Source organism: Antedon mediterranea, chromosome 5 (assembly GCF_964355755.1).
Source record: "Antedon mediterranea chromosome 5, ecAntMedi1.1, whole genome shotgun sequence".
In the NCBI taxonomy this organism is placed as follows: domain Eukaryota; kingdom Metazoa; phylum Echinodermata; class Crinoidea; order Comatulida; family Antedonidae; genus Antedon; species Antedon mediterranea.
The window spans coordinates 1,455,362-1,474,452 of NC_092674.1; the positions used below are offsets into that span (position 1 = coordinate 1,455,362).

Here is a 19,091-nt window from a genome sequence, read left to right on the forward strand (position 1 = left end):
TTAAAGTTTAATTTAAATACACTGTCGATTTTGTCTCATTTCATGAACATCAACATAGAAAATAAATTACTGTTGTGATTTAAAATCATACATACATTTTGAATTACTGAGTATAAAACTTAGCACTCGAGCTTTTAGCTCCGAAAATAATATTTTTTATCAATCGGCGGGAGACTGAAATGTCGATTGCAAAATCGTCATAAGTATAATCGAAGAACGACTGAAACTAAACTATATATTCAAGGTCCTTTTTTTTTGTCCTACGCTACCCATTATCTGTATTTGGCACATTATTTAAACAATTATTCATTCTATAAAATGTCTTTATAAACATTATATAAATAGATAAGATATATTTAAAAATCACGAATTAATTTTGTTTTCAATAAAAATGCCCATAATTAAGAAAATTGCTATAGGCCTAATCTACATAAGCGTACAGTACTGTACACAGAACTATTTTGGAAGTGCTGTACTAGATTCAGTCTAGCGCCCTCTATAATACTACAGAAAGGCAACTTTTACAAGATAGTAAAATTTAAACTCGAATACTAACTACCATATTAATAGCAACAATTCAATTTGTATTGCAAAAATTAAATAACTATCAAAGTGATTAAAAATTAATTTAAAATTAACTTTGCTATGATTTTAGTAACCTATTGATCTCTACCTGAGTTTAGTTGATTTTTACAATAACAGTATTTTGCAACTTTTGGGTACTTATTCACAATACATTTAGGTTGGTCACCATAGAGATTTATTCGACTAATTTCCTCAGTTATTTCATATCGGGTGATGTTCTTCTCGTCATGTGACATTTTTATTGTCGCTTCAAATAAACCTGGCCCAGGAGCTGTTTCCACGGTAACTTGGTAGAGAAGCGACATTTCATGGACGTCAACATTGGCTTCTTTCAAAAATCCTGGTTCTCTTTGGTCAAAATCTACTGTCTTATCAAACTTTAGAATCTAAGATTTTGCCACACAAAAAAAAATGGTATTATTATTAGTATAGAGAAAAGTGAGATTAGAATAATTAAACATTTCTGTTATAAAGAAGCAATTAGAAATGAATACATCAATAGAAACCAACGAAAGATTGCCACAAAATGAATTTTAGACTCAACAGCTGCATAGCCATTGTGGCGCATCATTTTTATTTAGTATTACTGAAGGTCCTAATGTTTACCTCCGAATTTGGAATCATTCTCTGAGCAAACTTTACACTTTTCAGAACAATGTGAGCGCAGTGTTCAATGAAGGGCACCACCAAACGATTCAGCTCTTCTATGACAACCTCGGCTATTGTATTTATCTGATCAAAATAAAAAATAATATATGTCATATTATTATTATTATTTATTATAATACTATTAATGAGTAAACATTTCATCACATAAAAACATCGGGGGACTTATAAAGGAGTGAGGTAAAATGCATCAGTCAGCGCATACTTTTTTAAAAATAATTCTGTGCCACGTTTATCTATAGACCCTATACTTTTATCCACACACTCTGGACTTTAAAGGAATTGTATATTATTACCTCAAGTTGATTTCCATCTGGAACCATTTCCCACTTGAGGCATGCACACCAGTGAGGTGCCACGCCCGCACCTGAACAGCTCCTTGTGAGTGGTATTTCATTAAATAGGTTCAACCCTCGCTGATTTTTATTTCCAACAGAATTATAATTAAGAACGCTCTTAAGTGTTTCGTGAATGTCAAACGGCGTAGTTAACCGATCTGAATTTAATCGGATATTTTTATAAATAGAAGGGTGTTTTTTGCGTATCCATTCTGGGATATAAATAGACATAAAAGGAAGTCGTTCTTCTAGCTTTCCTTGAAGCGTTGCTCTTATCTTCGTATATCGCGCTCCGTGATCACTGAAAATAGCGAGTAGCGTATTATTAAGTAAACCATCAGAATGTACTTTTTTTAGGAATGTGACCAACGCGTCGTCCATTAGGGACAATTTGTTAATATCAGCGTGTGTAAGACCAGTGTATAACATAAAACCAAAGTGTGGAACCTTTCTATAATCAAACATGAAGTCCTGTAGATAATCAAGTAAAACCTTATGGACCGGCTTTGGTCCGAGACATTGACCTTCAATGTTGACCTCTTGCCAAAACGTTCTCATGTAATGGTCAGTCGGTCGATGATCAAATCCTTTTAATCTCCAATTGTACGTAGAAATTTCAGGTGTATCCTCCGCGAATAGGGTTGCATAACCAGCTTTCTTGAAGTCCTTCCACACGAACGGATAAACATCAACGTAAGTGGAGTTAGCGAAACTCCGCCTAGTTTCTGGCAGCTCTTTTTCGTGCTTGCCTGTGAGCATTGGAGTGACCGCTCCATTAGTCGCATCTCCAACTATGTTGTAACCTTTAAGAACCACCGAACCAATTTTTTCAGTCAAGTAACGGTAAGTATTTGGCATTTTACGAATGAAGTTTAATCTTGATGTTGAATCAACTCCAAACATGATGACGTTTAACCCGAGGGATGTTTCCGACACGTGTTTAGACTGAGCATGCTTCATGACCTTATCAATTGGATTGATATGAGCATGAATGTCAACATGCGTTCTTTGGATGTCCATTTCGTATTCCATCAATGATTGGTCATCGTTTTCATTTGCGGAAATGTCAGGATTGTCGCAACCAACGATAATAAAATCAGAATCGACTTTGTACGCAAGTTTGAGGTCTTTACCATCCTGTGCGCGTCCAACTGGTACAATCACTGGATCTGTTATAAAAGATAAAATATCCGAGTCTCTTTCAATGGTTGACACCTGGCATACTTCATACTTTTCTTTAACCAAAGCATCATACCGGACAAAAATACTATTATCTTTTATATAACTGTTCAAATGACCTTTGCACTCTAAAGGTGATGGTTCGTAAAATAAGTGCGAGATTTCAAGATCAAAAGGCTCCAAGTCTGGCATCTTACAAACTTGGTCATTAGTACTGTTAAAGGCTTCTTTAAAAATAACTTTGTTTTCTAAATTTGTTTTTATTTTTACAGGATTAATTGCTTTAGTTTCTTGTCTTGTGATTGAGAATTTACTCAATTTATTAGGAATAAATGTTTTATTTGTAACTTCCGAATAAAGGTCACTTGACTTATTTTTATCTGTCGGATTATCCACAATTTTATTTTTCTGCATACTTAGTAGTTTTTGCAGCCGCCTTTGCTTTTCGGCATTGATAAAACCAATAGATCTAGAATAGTTTGCTTTTCGTAAACGGCCTTTACTTATATGATGGACGGATATTGGCATTGCACCAGTCGTCTTTGTAGTTGATTGAAGGCTACGGAACGAAACAACGAGAAGGATCAGGCTGAAAGTGATGATGGCGTAGAACAAGCAACGCACTCGGTTGTTCGTGATGTTGATCAGTTTTGTCCGTCCCATGGTCAAAGTTTCTTGTCCTTATTTTCATACTTCCAAGCAAGGTCAGGTGACATTAATTATAATTGGCCGTATTTTTTTAAAAATTAGCCTAACTCTAAAAAAAAATTTGTTATTAATATTTCATTCAATATTTGTATTTATATCATAGTTATTATTTGCTCACTTACTTTGAAGCAGTTATGGTTAAACAAAATATGTCATCAAATAAAAAATAATTTGTTTGTAATACTGTAATTCAAATAAATGGGCCGAATCGTCCTGCTACCTCGGAGAGGGTCGCAAGCTAGCTACCAACCAAGACCAATCTTAGTCTCCTCTTCTTGCCTAGCTCTAGGCCAAGGCTAGCTAGGAAAGCTATTTTTGGCGTAAGTAAGGTGTTTCTAACATAATTATCAATATACTACCTTTATATATATATATACTACCTTTATAATTAATTTAAACTACTTAGATATGCAGAATGACTCCATTATGCCTAGCCTCTTGGAAATTAAGGGTCGAGCGGAAACTAATGTAAACATTAATTTGAAGGTGTGGAACGCAAAATGAGCATTTATTTTATATGGGAAGATAACTTTAAAAATGGCATGCATTAAACAATTGTTTAACGTTTTAGCTTAATATGTAAAAAACCTTTATTAAAATAGTAATCATAAGGTTTCTATCACAAACAATCTGCTGCAAATTATTATTTTTTTATATGTAAGATTTGGCAGGCGCTCCCGGCGTTCCATTTTTAATCAAAGTTAATCAAGACTGTAGAATTTATTTGAAAAACCACCCGCGAAGAAATAATTATGTCGTAATTTTAACTAATAATATGGGTGAATTCGAGAGAGAGGCCCAGCGTGCTGGGTAATAATATGTTTCTTAATATTATTAGTTTGTTATTAGATTAGTATATAATGTATTTGTACATTTCATTTGGATAACCGTACCCAAACACCTAGGCCTAGATAAATGTAGGCTGCCTCCAGGCACATTGCTTAGTTAGCCTACTAGCTGGTCGTTTTGTCCATTTTATAATTACCCTACTTTACTGTATCCAGGAACGTCTGAAAACTACTGTATTTTAAAAAGTTTACAATAAAGGGGAAAGAAATCTATCCTAGCCAAGGCATGCCTAATAATTTTAATAATAATCATCAATTATATTATAATAATAATTATTTTTATAATAAATGAGTTTTCACTTTAAATTTTTTTATGTGCAGGTTGTTCAACGGATTCCCGCTATCATCATGTGAAGCTGAGCTGCAGGAATTAATGAGGCAAATAGACATAATGATGGCAGGTCGCAAGAAGGAATGGGAGATGGAGATCCATGCTTTGGAAGCCAGACTAGACATCAAGAGCAAGGAGTTAAATACCTCAAGAAGTCACATAGAAATTAAACATAAAGAGGTGACATCTATGGGGATTTAGGAAGAGATATAAAGGAGGGTGTGAAAAGAAAATTCCCCGGTCATTTTTGATCAAACACATATGGAAACATACTCCCATAATGCAGCTAGTAATCAGCGCAAAGTTGTTTCTTGACCTTTCCTTGTTCACATTTACCTTCTGTAAGCACACTTTTAGTTAATTAATTCAATTTAAATTTTAAAATTCCTAGAATTTATGTCCAGAGAAACATTCCCCTTGTTCCTCCTAGTGTTGTAAAATAGCTAAGCGGTGTACATATTATTACCCCGGTCATTTTTGATCAAACACATATGGAAACATACTCCCATAATGCAGCTAGTAATCAGCGCAAAGTTGTTTCTTGACCTTTCCTTGTTCACATTTACCTTCTGTAAGCACACTTTTAGTTAATTAATTTCATTGATTCTTAATTGCTTTTAACAATCTTTCTCTCAGCTTGGCCAACTACGACATAATTTACAGTTAGCAGAAAGCTCACAACAGAATATTACAAAACAGTACGATGAGCAAGTATCACAGTTACGAAACCAGGTATATAAAATATTTTATCTTAAAAAAAACAAAATATATCAGTTCTATTGGAATATTTTGACAACTCTACTGTGATATTTAAAAGCATTATTTCCTCTATATATAGTACTTAAAATCAATGTAGATTATTAATATTTTATGATGTTTAATTACAGCTTGGTGTTCTGCAAAGAGACTATGAACGACTTCAGAAACATCACAGTAGACAAGCTGCTACGGCACAGAAGACAACAGACGACAAAGTAGAAGAAGCAAGCAGGTTGCAATCGGACTTAATCAATGCCGAATCAACTATTAAAGTATTCTAATTATCTTATTATTAATTTTATAGTTTTTGATTTTGTGTAGGCATCTTTCTCTCCCTTACAACTCAAGTAAGTTAATCTAAACATTTAAGTTAAAATTGATACATGAAAAGGTTCCTTGAATATTTTTTTTTCTGGATTGCAGGAACTTGAAGAAAAGTCAAAAGTTTGGGAAGGTCAAAGGAGAGTTTACAGACATCAGGTTGAAAGTCTTGAATCACAGAGGAAGACTCTTGCCGAGAAAAATCAAGTTCTTCTGGTAAATTAAAGAAATAAGATGTTAAATTCAATGTGGGAATATTAATTTACTGTATTTAATTAACTGCTTACATTCATATTTAAAAATAATAATTAAGATTTTGTTGTCATGTTTGCATGCTGGCTGGGACGTCCCATCGAAAGTGGTTGAGTTCGCTGTTAGAGTCCTCCAGGTCTAGCATGTGTGTTTTATTGTTTATTATTGTATAATCCGGAATACTTTGAATTGAATGTTATTAAAGAAACACATTGTTATTCTAAATTGAAAGCAACAAGCAGATGGCTATCGGTCACAACTGGACAAAACACGGAACATGAGTGAGCAGCAGGATTACAATAGAAAATCCAAACTTGCTTACTGTGAGACCGAATTAAAACGCACTCATGACAAATTGAACGAAAGAAATAACAGGATATTGTCACTAGAGGGCAGCCTAAAAGACAGCATAGCCAAGAGGATGACAGTTTCTGATGAAAACTTGAGATTGAAATCAGAAATAAAGAATGCTAATTTGAATATCCAGGTAGTTTATTTAAATGTATCATTTACATATTATTAACCAACATATTTCACGTAAGACTAGGGTTGTATAAGCACCAGGTTACATTAATTATATATTTTTTTTCTATTTTATTTTTCTTGACAGCGACTTGAGGAAGACTTAAATCAACTACGAGTTGAACTTCAGTCTCGTGATGACCTGTTAAAGGCTAGCGAACATGAAGCACGCTACCAAAGTAGAGATGTAACACAATTACAAGAGAGTCTGGCATTGAAAGAGGACATTATACAGTTAGTAATCAAATTACTTTTGAACTGCCAAATGATTTAAAATTTATGACTTTTTTTAAAGATTATCTTTGTATGAATGCTATTTGCTATTTTCTACATTTATATTGATATTGATTTTAGGACGTTGAAGTCACAGAATAAAATCAACCAATCAGTGGAACAAGGTCATCATGCAAGTCAGATGGCAGATAAAGAAAGAGAAAATGAACAGTTACGACAAAATGAGAAAGGTCTACGAGATGAGGTGCTGCGACTTCAACGTAGGTTAGTGCAACATGGAAATAACGCAGTCGGTGTATCAATGTTGTTCTGAGGATTTTAACATTTCATACATTGTGTTTGTGTTTCAGTGTTGATGATGCAAGCAGAGAATGTGCTCATCTCAATCTGGAATTGGCAAATAAGATAGATGAGTTGAGTCATCTTGAAGGAGTCGAGCTGAAAGAGTTGAATGACAAATACAACAAGGTTAGTTAGTAATTCTTTTCGAAAAAAAACAAAAAAGAAATACCGAAACTAACGTGCTTGACAGTTTAACTGTCCTGCTCGGCAACTTTTTCAGAATAAATGACAAATAAGTCATTAAACAGATTGATGTATAGAGGGCCAATTCTGTCTAATTCTAATGAACATGGTTAGTTATTTATTTTATTTTACATATTTAACAATAGTTGTAGTGTAGTACTGTGTTTCTTACCATAATTTATGTTTTTGTCAAAATAGCTTTCTGAAAAATGTTCAGGCCAGGAGGATTTCTTTCAATCAACATTAGAAGGAATGAAGAAAGAAGTCACATCACTTACAACTAACCTCCATGAAAGAGATAAGACTGTCGCTTACTTAAAGAATAAGATATCTTTATTACAAAATCAAATTACTGATAATAATTCCAAATCGGAAGATGGTGTTAGTGAATTACAGGTGAGATGTAAATAAAACAAAGTTGCTTATCTATATATTATAAAAGACCCATCAAATTAAAGAGACCGACTGCCTAAGTTTAAAGATAACTTAACTAAAAGTTCTCATGTATTTATAATGAAATTCCCTGTACAAAACAAATTTCTGTTTGGCAACACACAGAAGGAGAACAGCCTTTTAAGACAGCACCTAAACACACTACGTCACCAAGTGGAATCAGGAGAACGCAATCTGCAAGAAAGGCTTAGCAGCCAAAAAAGAGAATCTGACTTAGTCATCGCTGACATGAAGGAAGAAGAAGAAAGGTATGTTGTTATTATTATTTAATAATTATTGAAGCTCTGTTTACACTATCATTTGTGCCCAACTATGGTAGTGATACAGTTCTTCTTTCATATAATCAGTTAATATATTCAAAAATATATTATTTAGTTACTTTTTACTTTTTTTTCATAATCTTGTGCTGAATATTATGAATTGGACACAATCTTCATAACCTCTGTTTTTCATTGTTTTTCTCTCATTGTCCTTATTAGGAAGATTGAAGCTTTAAATCTTGAACATCATATAGAAATCCAGGAATTAAAAAATAGGCTGAGCGAGACTGTCAACCAATACGAAGGAGAGTTACATAATGTCAAAGGTCAATCAGGGCATTCTATTCATTTACAACGTATGTAAAGCTCTATGTACACTATCAAACTAGTTTGACAAAAAAAGTGTGATGTGCCCAAATATGGTAGTGATATGCTTAAATATAGCACATCACATTGTTTTGTCTCATAAGGTTTGATAGTCTAGTCAAGGCTTAATACATTTTAGGCACATGTTATTGTGTATTCTGGCGTTAAAAGAGAATTGAATTGAACTTATCACCCTGGTAATGGTAGGCAGGGCACTTACTTATTCCACCACTACATTGTTTTTACAGGCCCAGTTTCTGGAACAGTAACTGCATCAAGTTCTTACGTCCGGTCGCCAAGTCGCAACAAATTCTTCCAGAATCCAAATATATCGCAGGAGTTACTCAGCTTTCCAGAACTTATTTCACAATCGGATTCTTTTCAATATGAGGTAAATATTATAATTTGTATGTATCACTAAGTATTATACTGTAATGAGTAAAATATTATACATTTTAGTTATCACTAAAGCTTGGTTCCCACTAGAACGTAACGCAAGGACGTAAACGCAACGCAAGCGTTTTAACCAATGACAAGCGAAGTTATAGACAGTTAGCAATCACAAGGGAATAAGCCATCGCTTGTGATTGGTCAATTCACTTGCGTTGCGTTACGTCCTTGTGTTGCGACGCTAGTGGGAACCACGCTTAAGTATTATACTGTAATGAGTAAAATATTATACATTTTAGTTATCACTAAGTATTATATTGTAGTATTTAATGTGAGTGTAGTATTTGAAACAAGCTTCCCAGCTTAAAGGGTTCCTCTGCTATACCATAATGTATAATTATTTAGTTTTTGTATGATTTTGTTAATTTCAAACTGTATTGTATTGTGTACATTATGGATAGCAATAAATATTACAAACAAACAAACAATAATAAAATGATATAATAATAAAAATTGTGATAACTTTGGTTTTTTTTTTCAATGTTGTTAGCGTCCAAACTCAAGGGTTTCTGTAACAAGCAGTTTTGTTGCAGAAAACAAGAAACACACAAACGAATTGGAGAAGTTACTGAACCATCACATCACAGATCTTGAGAATAGAACAGATGAGACGATAGGTCGCTACATTCCAACATCCAAGTCCGATACTTAACTTTGTTCAATCGTATTTTTTTTTGTATTATAAAATTAAACATATTTATATTGTATAAATAAATTGTTTTTGTGTATTATAGAAAAAAAAATGTTTTTAAATATAATTAATGTAATTGTTTATTTTGTGTCTGTACTTATTACGTAACACTACTTTGTCTCCCACCCGCTTTCTTCCTTTTGCTCGATAGTTTCGTCATGATCATTAACAAATGAAACCTGCCAATTATTCAGTATAAATCTCTGCCTACATTTTATGTGACAAAAAAATGTGATGTGCCCATATATGGACATGATGATGTCATATCAGTACCATATTTAAGCATATCAATACCATATTTATATTTTGTAAAAAGCAGAGCTATATAATTATCATTGAATGAGATCTCTGTTCAGAATATTATTAGCTGCTGAGCTACCTCTGACGCAAAACACCCCTGTAATAACGATATGCCGACCACACAATGCGTTATTACCTCGAATGTTTCATAGATCATATCACAATTAGTGAGTGTTAATTGTAGCAGGCGACAGTTTTATTGTGTTAATAACTTTTGTGTGATTATCTCGACAATGTGCTAATATTCATAATTTTATTAGGGGCCTACACTTGATCTAGACAATACAACGTTTATTTCAAGAGGAAAAATTTATTGATCCAATGATAAGTAAATAATTGTAATTAGTACAAAAATTACTTACTAACTACGTTTAGCAAACGCTCTATTTGCGTAAAGCCCGTTTTCCATTACCGAATATATCGCGCGAATCGAATATTCTTGAGTTATGATTGGTTGCGCATTTTTCCACGTCACAAAAACTGGATGACAATATTACGCATGCGATTCGCGCGAATAAATTCGCCTAGTGGAAAACCAGCTTTATAAAGTACACTAGTTACACAGCGAAGAACCTACGTCTTTGCGTTGCGTCCTAGTGGGAACCAAGCTTTATAATGTTCTCTGGAATACAGTCATCCTGTAACAAACGTATATTTTTATCAAAATAATTCAGATTTACCGCAAAAACGTTATTTTTATCCGCATATTTTACACCAAATTTGGCCCTAACGTTTATTTGAATTTAGTTTTCCATTCAAAATCACATCCAACCGCGAGAAAAAACCGCAACTTAGATTGGAAATAGTCAAAATATTAACTAACTAAAGTTAAAATTGAAATCATACTGTAGAAAATACAAATAGTGTTATCTTTGTCGTCGTCACATTCTATAAGATAATACTCAACTTGGCAACGATTGATTATTGATTCTTATCGATTCTTGATAGATCAGTCCACATCCGTTGTATTAATTCTCAAAACATAATATTCCTTGGCTAAATTTCCGTTCATTCATTTTAATAATTTCCTCATAAAAATACAATCATTATTTATTTTAGACGATATTTCCTGGCTAAACGTTCTGCTTGTTATTGTCTTCAACCTATTACATACATTAGCAACGCGTTAGTCATAGCTAATTTGCATACAAGTACGCGCTCGCTTTAAGATTTGCATTTTCCCTGAGGATAAATATCTTAAAAACTTGATTTGATACTCAATTAAAGTGTGATCATTTAAAGAGATTACGTCATCGTCTTTGTTCTTCGCGAAGAGGAACTAATTATTGGTAAGACTAATTGTATCATTCTTACTAACATATAACGTATTTATACATCTTGGGAAAATCTTTGTTGTATTGTGTAGACCTAGGCCTACAGCAATTTGATATATTTATATCGATAACTCAAAAATAGTTCGAATTCAGATGGTTACAATTGAATTCAATGTCAACAAAACTAGACAAAAATACACCCAAAAAAGAAAATTACTTTCAATAAATTCAACAAAAATGTCATCATTTAATTTCTCATTATTTCGGACTTCATCTATAGAAAAATAGTAGGCATGCATTTTCCATTTATATTGATAAAAAGCTACCGTACCGAATTTGTATTTTTTTTTTTTCTCTTTTGTGGCGCAAACACCACTTTTATTCACATTCATATTATCTCATATTACATAAAATCGTATTATTTAACTTGTAAATGTCGTTACAGTTCATAAGTAACATTTTTACATATATGAATTCTGTATTACTCCTTTTTTCATTAATTTTCTTATATTTTGTTATACACTTGACAGGATCATCATTATCATCTCTCCCGTTTTAAAATAGTTCACACATTTTCATTTGTTTGTTTTCATTTTACAACCCGGATTATACAATATATTTATATACATGATAAAAAAAACAATAATAGCTCAGTACCACCAGTAACCCGTATCACTGTAATTCTTTTTCAGTTAATCTAGACAAAAATACACCCAAAAAAGAAAATTACTTTCAATAAATTCAACAAAAATGTCATCATTTAATTTCTCATTATTTCGGACTTCATCTATAGAAAAATAGTAGGCATGCATTTTCCATTTATATTGATAAAAAGCTACCGTACCGAATTTGTATTTACGCGTTATTTAATTTTGTCTTTTTTTATTTTATCAATATAAAAATTTAGTTTTCTGCAACTACTATTTTTGATAGAAAATCAATATTACGTTATCGCTTCCCGTTTGAAACTAAGTCGTGTTACACACCTTTTCTGGGATTTTACACATAAATTTGGTGGTTTCTTTATTTTAGTATCGTCGGTTTAGGCCTATGGTTTTGTGGAACATTATTAACCTCATTAAGTGTGGTTGCCCATTTTTCTTCAGATGATGCAGAGAGTTGTTGCGCATTGGCCAATGTGTAATTTTGGGCTGCGCAAGCGTTGCTAGATAGTACGGATGCGCATGAGTAAGGGAAGCGGATGCGGCGACAATATTTGTTACCAATTTATAGAAACTTAGAGTATGGCTGCTTAATATATTTGTTATAAATAGTTTTAAAAACAGTTGAAATGCATTCGTTCCGTTAAAAAATAGAATGGAAGGTGGTTGTACTTTCCAAGAATTTATGTTGCTGATGAGCTAAATATACATACAAAATGTATGCAATATCTAATTCGATACGACGTATAAGTATCACTATTGGAATCAATTAATTATTATCTACTTTAGTTAACATCTTTCGCTGGAGGCAATGACCTTACGATCTAGTTATCGACGCAAAAATGTTGTAAAACTTAATACAGTTTCTTTAAACTGTCATCTTTTGTCGCCGTCGTCGAAAATATTTGTCATCATTCCTGTCATGTTTTAATGGCATTATTGTCACATCCGTCAAAACACAAACGTGTACATTATACAAGACTATCGTTAAAATGCGATGACGATAGAATATAGATTTTCAGCCATAACAAGATTAGTTTACCCATCGATTTTAAAATGCGATGACGTTAGAAAAGTGTAAATCGTTGAATCATTGAATCATTGAACTTACCCACTGCTCCTTACTGCGGCGGCGTGCGCGCGCGTCGGAACTTGCTCAACCAATCGGAATCGAACAGGAAGTGATCCAAGATGTATATTTATGTTGGCAACAAGACGTCAAAGTATCACAACTTAATTGTACAATTCAGCTTGGAAGTGTTTCTAGTATTTTTTAAAATCAATAAATTGGTGTCTCAATTTTTAACGCTTATTACAGAAAAAGAGAACGAATTGGTTGCATTTACTAAATATCAACTTCAGCAAGTTTGTTCCAAAATCTGTTGTTTATCTAAAAATTGGAAAAATTTGTAGAAACTGTTAAAAGGACTGATTTCTCAAATATTATCTTCTGAACATTTGTCAGGACATTAAGATGCTAAAGCTAAGCTTATTCGTATCAACTTTGCTATGTACCTGTAATTTGATATCCAGCCAATTAGATGCTACAATTTTAAACGAGAATGGTAAGTTAAATAATATTGATACAAATGTTAGGTTGTTCAAAAATATTTAATAACTGTTATAACATGGAACTATTTGTAGAGGCTTCTTTCGATACACATATATAATGATACTTACCTATATTTGTGACTATAGGCCTTAATCATACCAGTATTGTATTGTTTAAATGTGTATATTATATTTTTGGAAATGGTCTGACGACAGTGTATTTTCTTGTATTTTCAATACAGTTTTTTCAACATTGTTAATTATATGGAACAATTGGCAATGTCAAGAAGAGTACGTTTTTCGTTTATGTTTGTCTGGAATATCAAGAAATATTATTTATCAAACATTTAGTTTCAATATATTAATTTAGCCAATAAAAAGAAAAAGAAATTTTCTGTGGTTTTAAGTCCCAGTACAAAAAAAAAACAACAAGACGACAACATAATCAAAAATTCAAACATAAGGATTCTCCTTGTTTTTATGAGTTCCCTCTTAGTGTAAGATAGGTGTCATGTTTTTGTTGCTATAAATATCAATAAAATAATTCAATTATAATAATCATTATTTACTATTTCTATATTTAAAAAAAAGCTAAAATCTAGCTATTTGTTTTTGGGAGATGTGTTTTTTATTTTCACCATTAATAATCCGTTGCTAGAATTAAATCAAGAAGAGGATACTAATCCATGTTATCCTAAAAATCAAAATGGAATAGAGAAGAGAGCAACAATAAGCAGACTCAAACGGTGTCTTTGGCCAGGCGGACGAATTCCCTTTGTACTCGATCCGCTATTTGGTGAGTTATAACAGTTGTTTTTTTTAAATAATAATACAACTATTATTATTTATTTCAATACAATTTTTGGCTGACGGTTATTATATTATTATGTACTTTATCAGATGATATGAAGAAAAATAATATACTGGAGGCAATGCGAAATTGGGAAAATCGCACATGTATACGATTCGTCGACCGGGAACCAGAAGACCGGGATTTTGTCAGCTTCAAAGAAACAAAAGCTTCGTAAGTTACAATACGTTATAGCAATTACTGTAATTATTACGTACGCGCGCGCATTTCAAAAGTAAACGCCTTTGTACGCCGCTCGCAAGTTCATATGTTTGATAGTTAATAACGATGTTGAACACGCCCTGATTCATAAGTCTTTTAAATTGAGCATATTTACCACCAATATTTTCTTTTCTTTTAAGAATACTGAATTCATATTTTTGTATCTAGGTGTCAGACAAAAACCGGTCGCGTTGGAAACAAACAATTTACAAAATTAGGTGCATGCGCTAGAAGAGTTGGAAATATTATACATGAACTAGGACATGTTATAGGATTCTACCATGAACAGGTAAACTGTCGCTTATTTACTTTTGTAATAAGGCCCCATAAATATAACTTTTGGCCGATCATAAGCATAATTGCTATTAATATTTTTTATTTTAGAATCGGCCCGATAGAGATAAATACATAAAGGTATTTGATGATCATATTGAACCAAAATTTAAGGACAATTTTGACAAATTTCCGAAATCTGAAACACGGACGATTGGTTATGCGTACGACTATGAGAGTATTATGCACTATGGCACCCTTGCATTTTCCAATGGTGAGGGGCCTAGCTTCAAAATTAGGAAGATTGGAACTGATTTCAAATCTATTGTTGGGCAGCGTAGCAAAATAAGCGATTTAGACGTAGCACAAGCTAGAGACATGTACTCGTGTAATAAGCTACCAGTGAACAGTAAGTATATACTTAATCAACTATTTTATCAATTGGTCTATTGGTCCGTTTCAGGCCTAAGATATTTACCCGAGTAAATTGGTTCCATATGTGCATACTAACTTACCCAGGTAAATAGACTTAGCCAATATTTCGGACTGTACGTCAAACTCCATAAAAACAATGACTAAAAATGAATATTCTTCTTTTTGTTATCCCAATTTTAATTTAGGTTTTTATTTATTTTTTTATATTTTCAGGTGATTGTGTGAAGAATAACGGCACAGAGTATCGTGGCACCCTTGATTATACCGTAAGTGGTGTAACCTGCCAGAGATGGAGCGCAAACTGGCCTCATCGTCACACTTTTTATACAGAATCGAATATAGAGAATAAGGGACTGGGAGATCACAACTTTTGCAGGAACCCTAATAATAGAGCAAGACCGTGGTGTTTTACAACGAAAAAGAGACGTAGATGGCAGTATTGTGATTTGGTTCCATGTCAGAGTTAGACTCCTGCCTGCCATTCGTGGAAGCAATTGCTCCATTACTATACGTCAGTTTCTGGTTGCAACGAACGCGCGGTTTTCAAGCTGTTATAACGCGTTATCAAGAGTATGATGTTTAATTGTTGCATTATGCGCTGGGCGCAAACTTGTAACAAACGATTATTAATGTGAACGCACTCTGAACGCAAACTCTGAAAACGCACATGAATCTAAAGTAAGCTTGTATATGTTATTGTTTCTTTGCTAAAGTGAATGCGAGTTTTAACTTTCTTTGCCATGTAAACCCGTAAAATAAAGCATAAAGCAATGGTTTATGCGCTCAAGATAAGAAGATGAGTTGATTAGCGAGAAAATATAAAGAGAAAATTGTTGCCTCAGCTAAAATTAAAAACAAAATAAGCAGTATCAATCGCAATGGTCATATACATCAATCGCAATGGTCCTATACATGAAGCTTGGTTTTGGTTGTCACTAGAAACGGAGCGCAAGGACGTTCACGCAACGCAAGCGAGTTGACCGATGACAATCCACCGTTCGAATAATCCATCGCTTGTGATTGGTCAAATCACTTACATTGCGTTAGGTCCTTGCGTTGCGTCCCTTGTGGGAATCAAGCTTTAAGGATCACATAGGCCTACGACGGTAGCGAAACTTAATCTGTCTTTTGTTGGTGGTATATCTGTAAATTGTAAGACTACTTAGTGTTTGAATTAATTTAAACGATGTATATAGTAAGTTATTATCATTTATTTTAAAAAACTGTATGTTTTCAAGATAAACTAATTGTTATTTTAAAAGTTGTTAGTTATTTGTTAAATCAAAATCTCACATCAACCGAATCATCAACAGCGCCCCCTATACTATACAAACTGTATTTTCACCGGATTATTGTACCGTTTAATTTGGCGATTAATTCCAATTTCGAAGCAGAGATTTAAACAAAATCCTGATTAACCTCCCTGATTTGAGTAGGCCCTTGGTACGTTCTTTTAAAACAGTCGTATTTTCACCGGGCTGAATTCAGTTGAAAGAGTAAGGTTGTCTGAAAGTGGTTTCTATTCTTCTTAACGCTTTTTTTTTTGTAAACTTGGAACTTTTCATTCATAATTTCTCAAACACTTTTTAGAAAGAAAAAAATACACATTTAGTATACAATTTGGTATCAAGTTTATTCGTAACAAATGTACATAACTTTGACAAATGGTTGTCTCATTTCGAAAAAGCGGGAGACACAACTCCTCACTGCCGTCATGCTAGATCTGATATAGAAATTCTCTAAATAACAAAAAAAAATATATATTTGCATAATTATATTTGGATAATAATACAATTTATATTGCACGTAATCAAACTTCATAGAATATCATAAACGTTCAATTTCCAAGACTATCAGATACTTTCAGGCATTCCAACAAATAATGTTATAAAAAATGACACCAAAAAGTAAAAAAGCATTTATATTAGAAACCCACTATACTGAATAATAGTAACATTTCACAGTAATAGGTTGAAGAGAGTGACGAATACGACTAAGAAGTCTCGCGTGCGCGTACAAACATTGTTAACAGTGTGTTTTGTACGCGCGCGTCAACTTTCCGTTCGTGTCACTGATATCTACATAAACTTTTTTTTTAACATTTAGGGCTAAAGCCATTTTTAACGGATACACATCTTAATTAGTAAATAAATACAAAATACAGATTTTGTTTTTAAAGAAGGCCACAGAGTTTACATCAAGATTATAATCGTAAATTAATGTTGTAGAGTTGTTGTAACCCTACTCCGTTGTGCGTGTCCACACGCTGTTAATAATTCCCCAACAATAATAGAATAATATCGTACGATATAAGAGTGACTCAGTGTGACGTCACATACAATATCAGACGAGATTTTTTAAACGTGGGTACTCATGGATAACATGTCATACAGTAGATATAACTTGGAAGGCTACATTTCAATGCACTATGATAGGCCTATAATAAAGTTAGTTTGCGTTTACATCGTTTATTAATAACTTAAATTAGTACAAAATGTCCAACTCCCTGGGACAAGCACCGCTATAAATGATTGTATTGTTTTTTTCCATTACAGCAAAGACATGAAATGACTATATAAAACAGCACAGTAGTAGAAAAGTTTTATGCTGACTGCACTGGTACAATAATGTTCATATATAACGATCATTTCACTGGGTTAAACTAAACCGCTTTTTACAAACCATGGAGGTAGGAATTATTCGTTTTCTCTAGCATCCGTTCACACACACATCTTGGTATTTCTTATACAGTAAATGTTCTTGGTTTGATGCATTTTTGATCGTCACCCAATTCCTGTTGATACTGACTGGTCAGCTGCTTGGACAAGTCCGTCATTTGCTGTAATGAGTTGTATAGACCAGTAAGATGTTGTTTAAATGCAGAGGCGCATTGGTCGTAGACGGCATCATTATTGCCGTTCGATTCGTCTTCGGATGTTCCTCGTACAAGTTCGGTTTTTACGGCCTTCAACATGGAATAGTAGGAATGCAGTGTTATATTCTGTTGTACAGATTGGATAGCTGGTTTTGAGATGGACTCATCGTCTGATGAAACTTCTGAATCTGTCGTCGAAGAAGACATTGATACGACCGTTGATGAGGATGACGATCGTACGATTGCCGATTCCGTCGGAGCATCAGCTTTCATGTCCTGTAAACGACTCGGAATTAATACGGTTTCGTCCATGTCATTTACGGCTTCGATGAAATCCTTCATGACACCAAGTAATGAGGTCGTCTGAGCCACCTCATTGTCGCTAAGCTTTAGGTCCATAGTACCAGTAGTCATCCTTCTTTAGGCCTAAAGTCAATGCTTAAACTAGCAAAGTGTTATTTAAGTACAGCACCGTCGTCGTATACCTGCTACACGTTGACACCGGTGTTGGCGGATACAGAATCAAAAACGCATAAAATATGAAATATATAACTCAGCCTTCTGTCAAAATTCACAGGGTACCTGCCACTTCATGTATATCCAATAATAGTTACATAAATATACTTTACTTTGTGCTGGTTAATCGTGATGTAAATTTTAAACAAGTAATCCAGCTTTGGCATGTAACGAACTGTTTATAAATGCAAGGGTGTGAACTTGGAATTATGCAAATGAGGGTCATTCATGCTGTGTCCTGATTGGATAAGTAACCGCGTGAGCGGCTCACTTGCTTCATGCATGAACATTCTAATTGGATGATGAAATAATAATTCCAAGGTCAACTTGACCTCAAGACATAACAGGGGATGTCCCTCGTCCTTGGAAACCACTAAAACGCATGCACGCAGCCGGCGGATGGAGGATTATATTACATGAACCCTGGTTAGAACTTATCATAACACATGTTTTACTTCAATCCAGTCACTATTTATTATAGATATCTCTCTTTATCATCTATTTTCATTTATTCTCTGTCCCTTTTTCCCCTTTCCTAAAATACAATTTATATGCACCGATGTTCAAAAATTCCTGGTAGGTAGGCCAGACGTGTTATTACCCGATTTAAATCGACGTGATGTCGCAACATCGTTAGCTGTCAGA

General features: G+C 33.5%; 4 protein-coding genes and 1 long non-coding RNA gene across 6 annotated transcripts; 3 read left to right on the top strand and 2 right to left on the bottom strand.

The window, feature by feature from the left end:
* Positions 1-19: 19 nt before the first annotated feature.
* On the bottom strand, positions 20-3,525 carry LOC140048537 (uncharacterized). The gene is made up of 3 exons (XM_072093277.1): positions 1,548-3,525; positions 1,192-1,317; positions 20-971 (listed from the first exon to the last, which is right to left on the bottom strand). Exons 1-3 carry the CDS (start codon positions 3,429-3,431, stop codon positions 660-662), a joined length of 2,322 nt encoding a protein of 773 aa, XP_071949378.1. The 5' UTR covers positions 3,432-3,525; the 3' UTR covers positions 20-659.
* A 662-nt stretch (positions 3,526-4,187) lies between these two features.
* Positions 4,188-9,569, top strand: LOC140048958 (centrosomal protein of 63 kDa-like). Of its 2 annotated transcripts, none has more exons than XM_072093761.1 (14): positions 4,188-4,286; positions 4,646-4,835; positions 5,292-5,387; positions 5,543-5,686; positions 5,838-5,951; positions 6,220-6,474; positions 6,598-6,743; positions 6,864-7,007; positions 7,094-7,211; positions 7,467-7,664; positions 7,827-7,969; positions 8,201-8,337; positions 8,596-8,738; positions 9,288-9,569. In XM_072093761.1, exons 1-14 carry the CDS (start codon positions 4,252-4,254, stop codon positions 9,447-9,449), a joined length of 2,025 nt encoding a protein of 674 aa, XP_071949862.1. In that variant the 5' UTR covers positions 4,188-4,251; the 3' UTR covers positions 9,450-9,569. The 2 variants fall into 2 exon arrangements, with proteins under 2 accessions (XP_071949862.1, XP_071949863.1); XM_072093762.1 differs by having other exon boundaries at positions 8,201-8,307.
* A 3,672-nt stretch (positions 9,570-13,241) lies between these two features.
* On the top strand, positions 13,242-14,295 carry LOC140049203 (uncharacterized). The gene is made up of 3 exons (XR_011845213.1): positions 13,242-13,289; positions 13,934-14,071; positions 14,176-14,295. It is a non-coding gene; the product is annotated as an uncharacterized lncRNA (long non-coding RNA).
* Positions 14,296-14,413: 118 nt separating this feature from the next.
* LOC140048974 (zinc metalloproteinase nas-4-like) lies at positions 14,414-15,620 on the top strand. Its single transcript, XM_072093778.1, has 4 exons — positions 14,414-14,424; positions 14,516-14,636; positions 14,732-15,029; positions 15,269-15,620. The coding sequence occupies exons 1-4, from the start codon at positions 14,414-14,416 to the stop codon at positions 15,520-15,522; spliced, it is 684 nt and encodes a 227-aa protein (XP_071949879.1). The 3' UTR covers positions 15,523-15,620.
* Positions 15,621-16,669: 1,049 nt separating this feature from the next.
* On the bottom strand, positions 16,670-18,633 carry LOC140048649 (mid1-interacting protein 1A-like). Its single transcript, XM_072093416.1, has one exon. The coding sequence runs from the start codon at positions 18,342-18,344 to the stop codon at positions 17,799-17,801; it is 546 nt and encodes a 181-aa protein (XP_071949517.1). The 5' UTR covers positions 18,345-18,633; the 3' UTR covers positions 16,670-17,798.
* Positions 18,634-19,091: the final 458 nt, after the last annotated feature.

Coding starts and splice junctions, on each gene's coding strand:
- LOC140048537 (XM_072093277.1), bottom strand. CDS start 3,431: ATGGGACGGACAAAACTGATCAACATCACGAACAACCGAGTGCGTTGC. Junction 1,318..1,547: donor CAGATGGAAATCAACTTGAG/GTAATAATATAC, acceptor TATTTTGATCAG/ATAAATACAATAGCCGAGGT. Junction 972..1,191: donor GAATGATTCCAAATTCGGAG/GTAAACATTAGG, acceptor GCAAAATCTTAG/ATTCTAAAGTTTGATAAGAC.
- LOC140048958 (XM_072093761.1), top strand. CDS start 4,252: ATGGGTGAATTCGAGAGAGAGGCCCAGCGTGCTGG. Junction 4,836..5,291: donor TAGAAATTAAACATAAAGAG/GTGACATCTATG, acceptor TCTTTCTCTCAG/CTTGGCCAACTACGACATAA. Junction 7,008..7,093: donor GTGCTGCGACTTCAACGTAG/GTTAGTGCAACA, acceptor TTTGTGTTTCAG/TGTTGATGATGCAAGCAGAG.
- LOC140048649 (XM_072093416.1), bottom strand. CDS start 18,344: ATGACTACTGGTACTATGGACCTAAAGCTTAGCGACAATGAGGTGGCT.
- LOC140048974 (XM_072093778.1), top strand. Junction 14,637..14,731: donor TAGGATTCTACCATGAACAG/GTAAACTGTCGC, acceptor TTTTTATTTTAG/AATCGGCCCGATAGAGATAA. Junction 15,030..15,268: donor TAATAAGCTACCAGTGAACA/GTAAGTATATAC, acceptor TTATATTTTCAG/GTGATTGTGTGAAGAATAAC.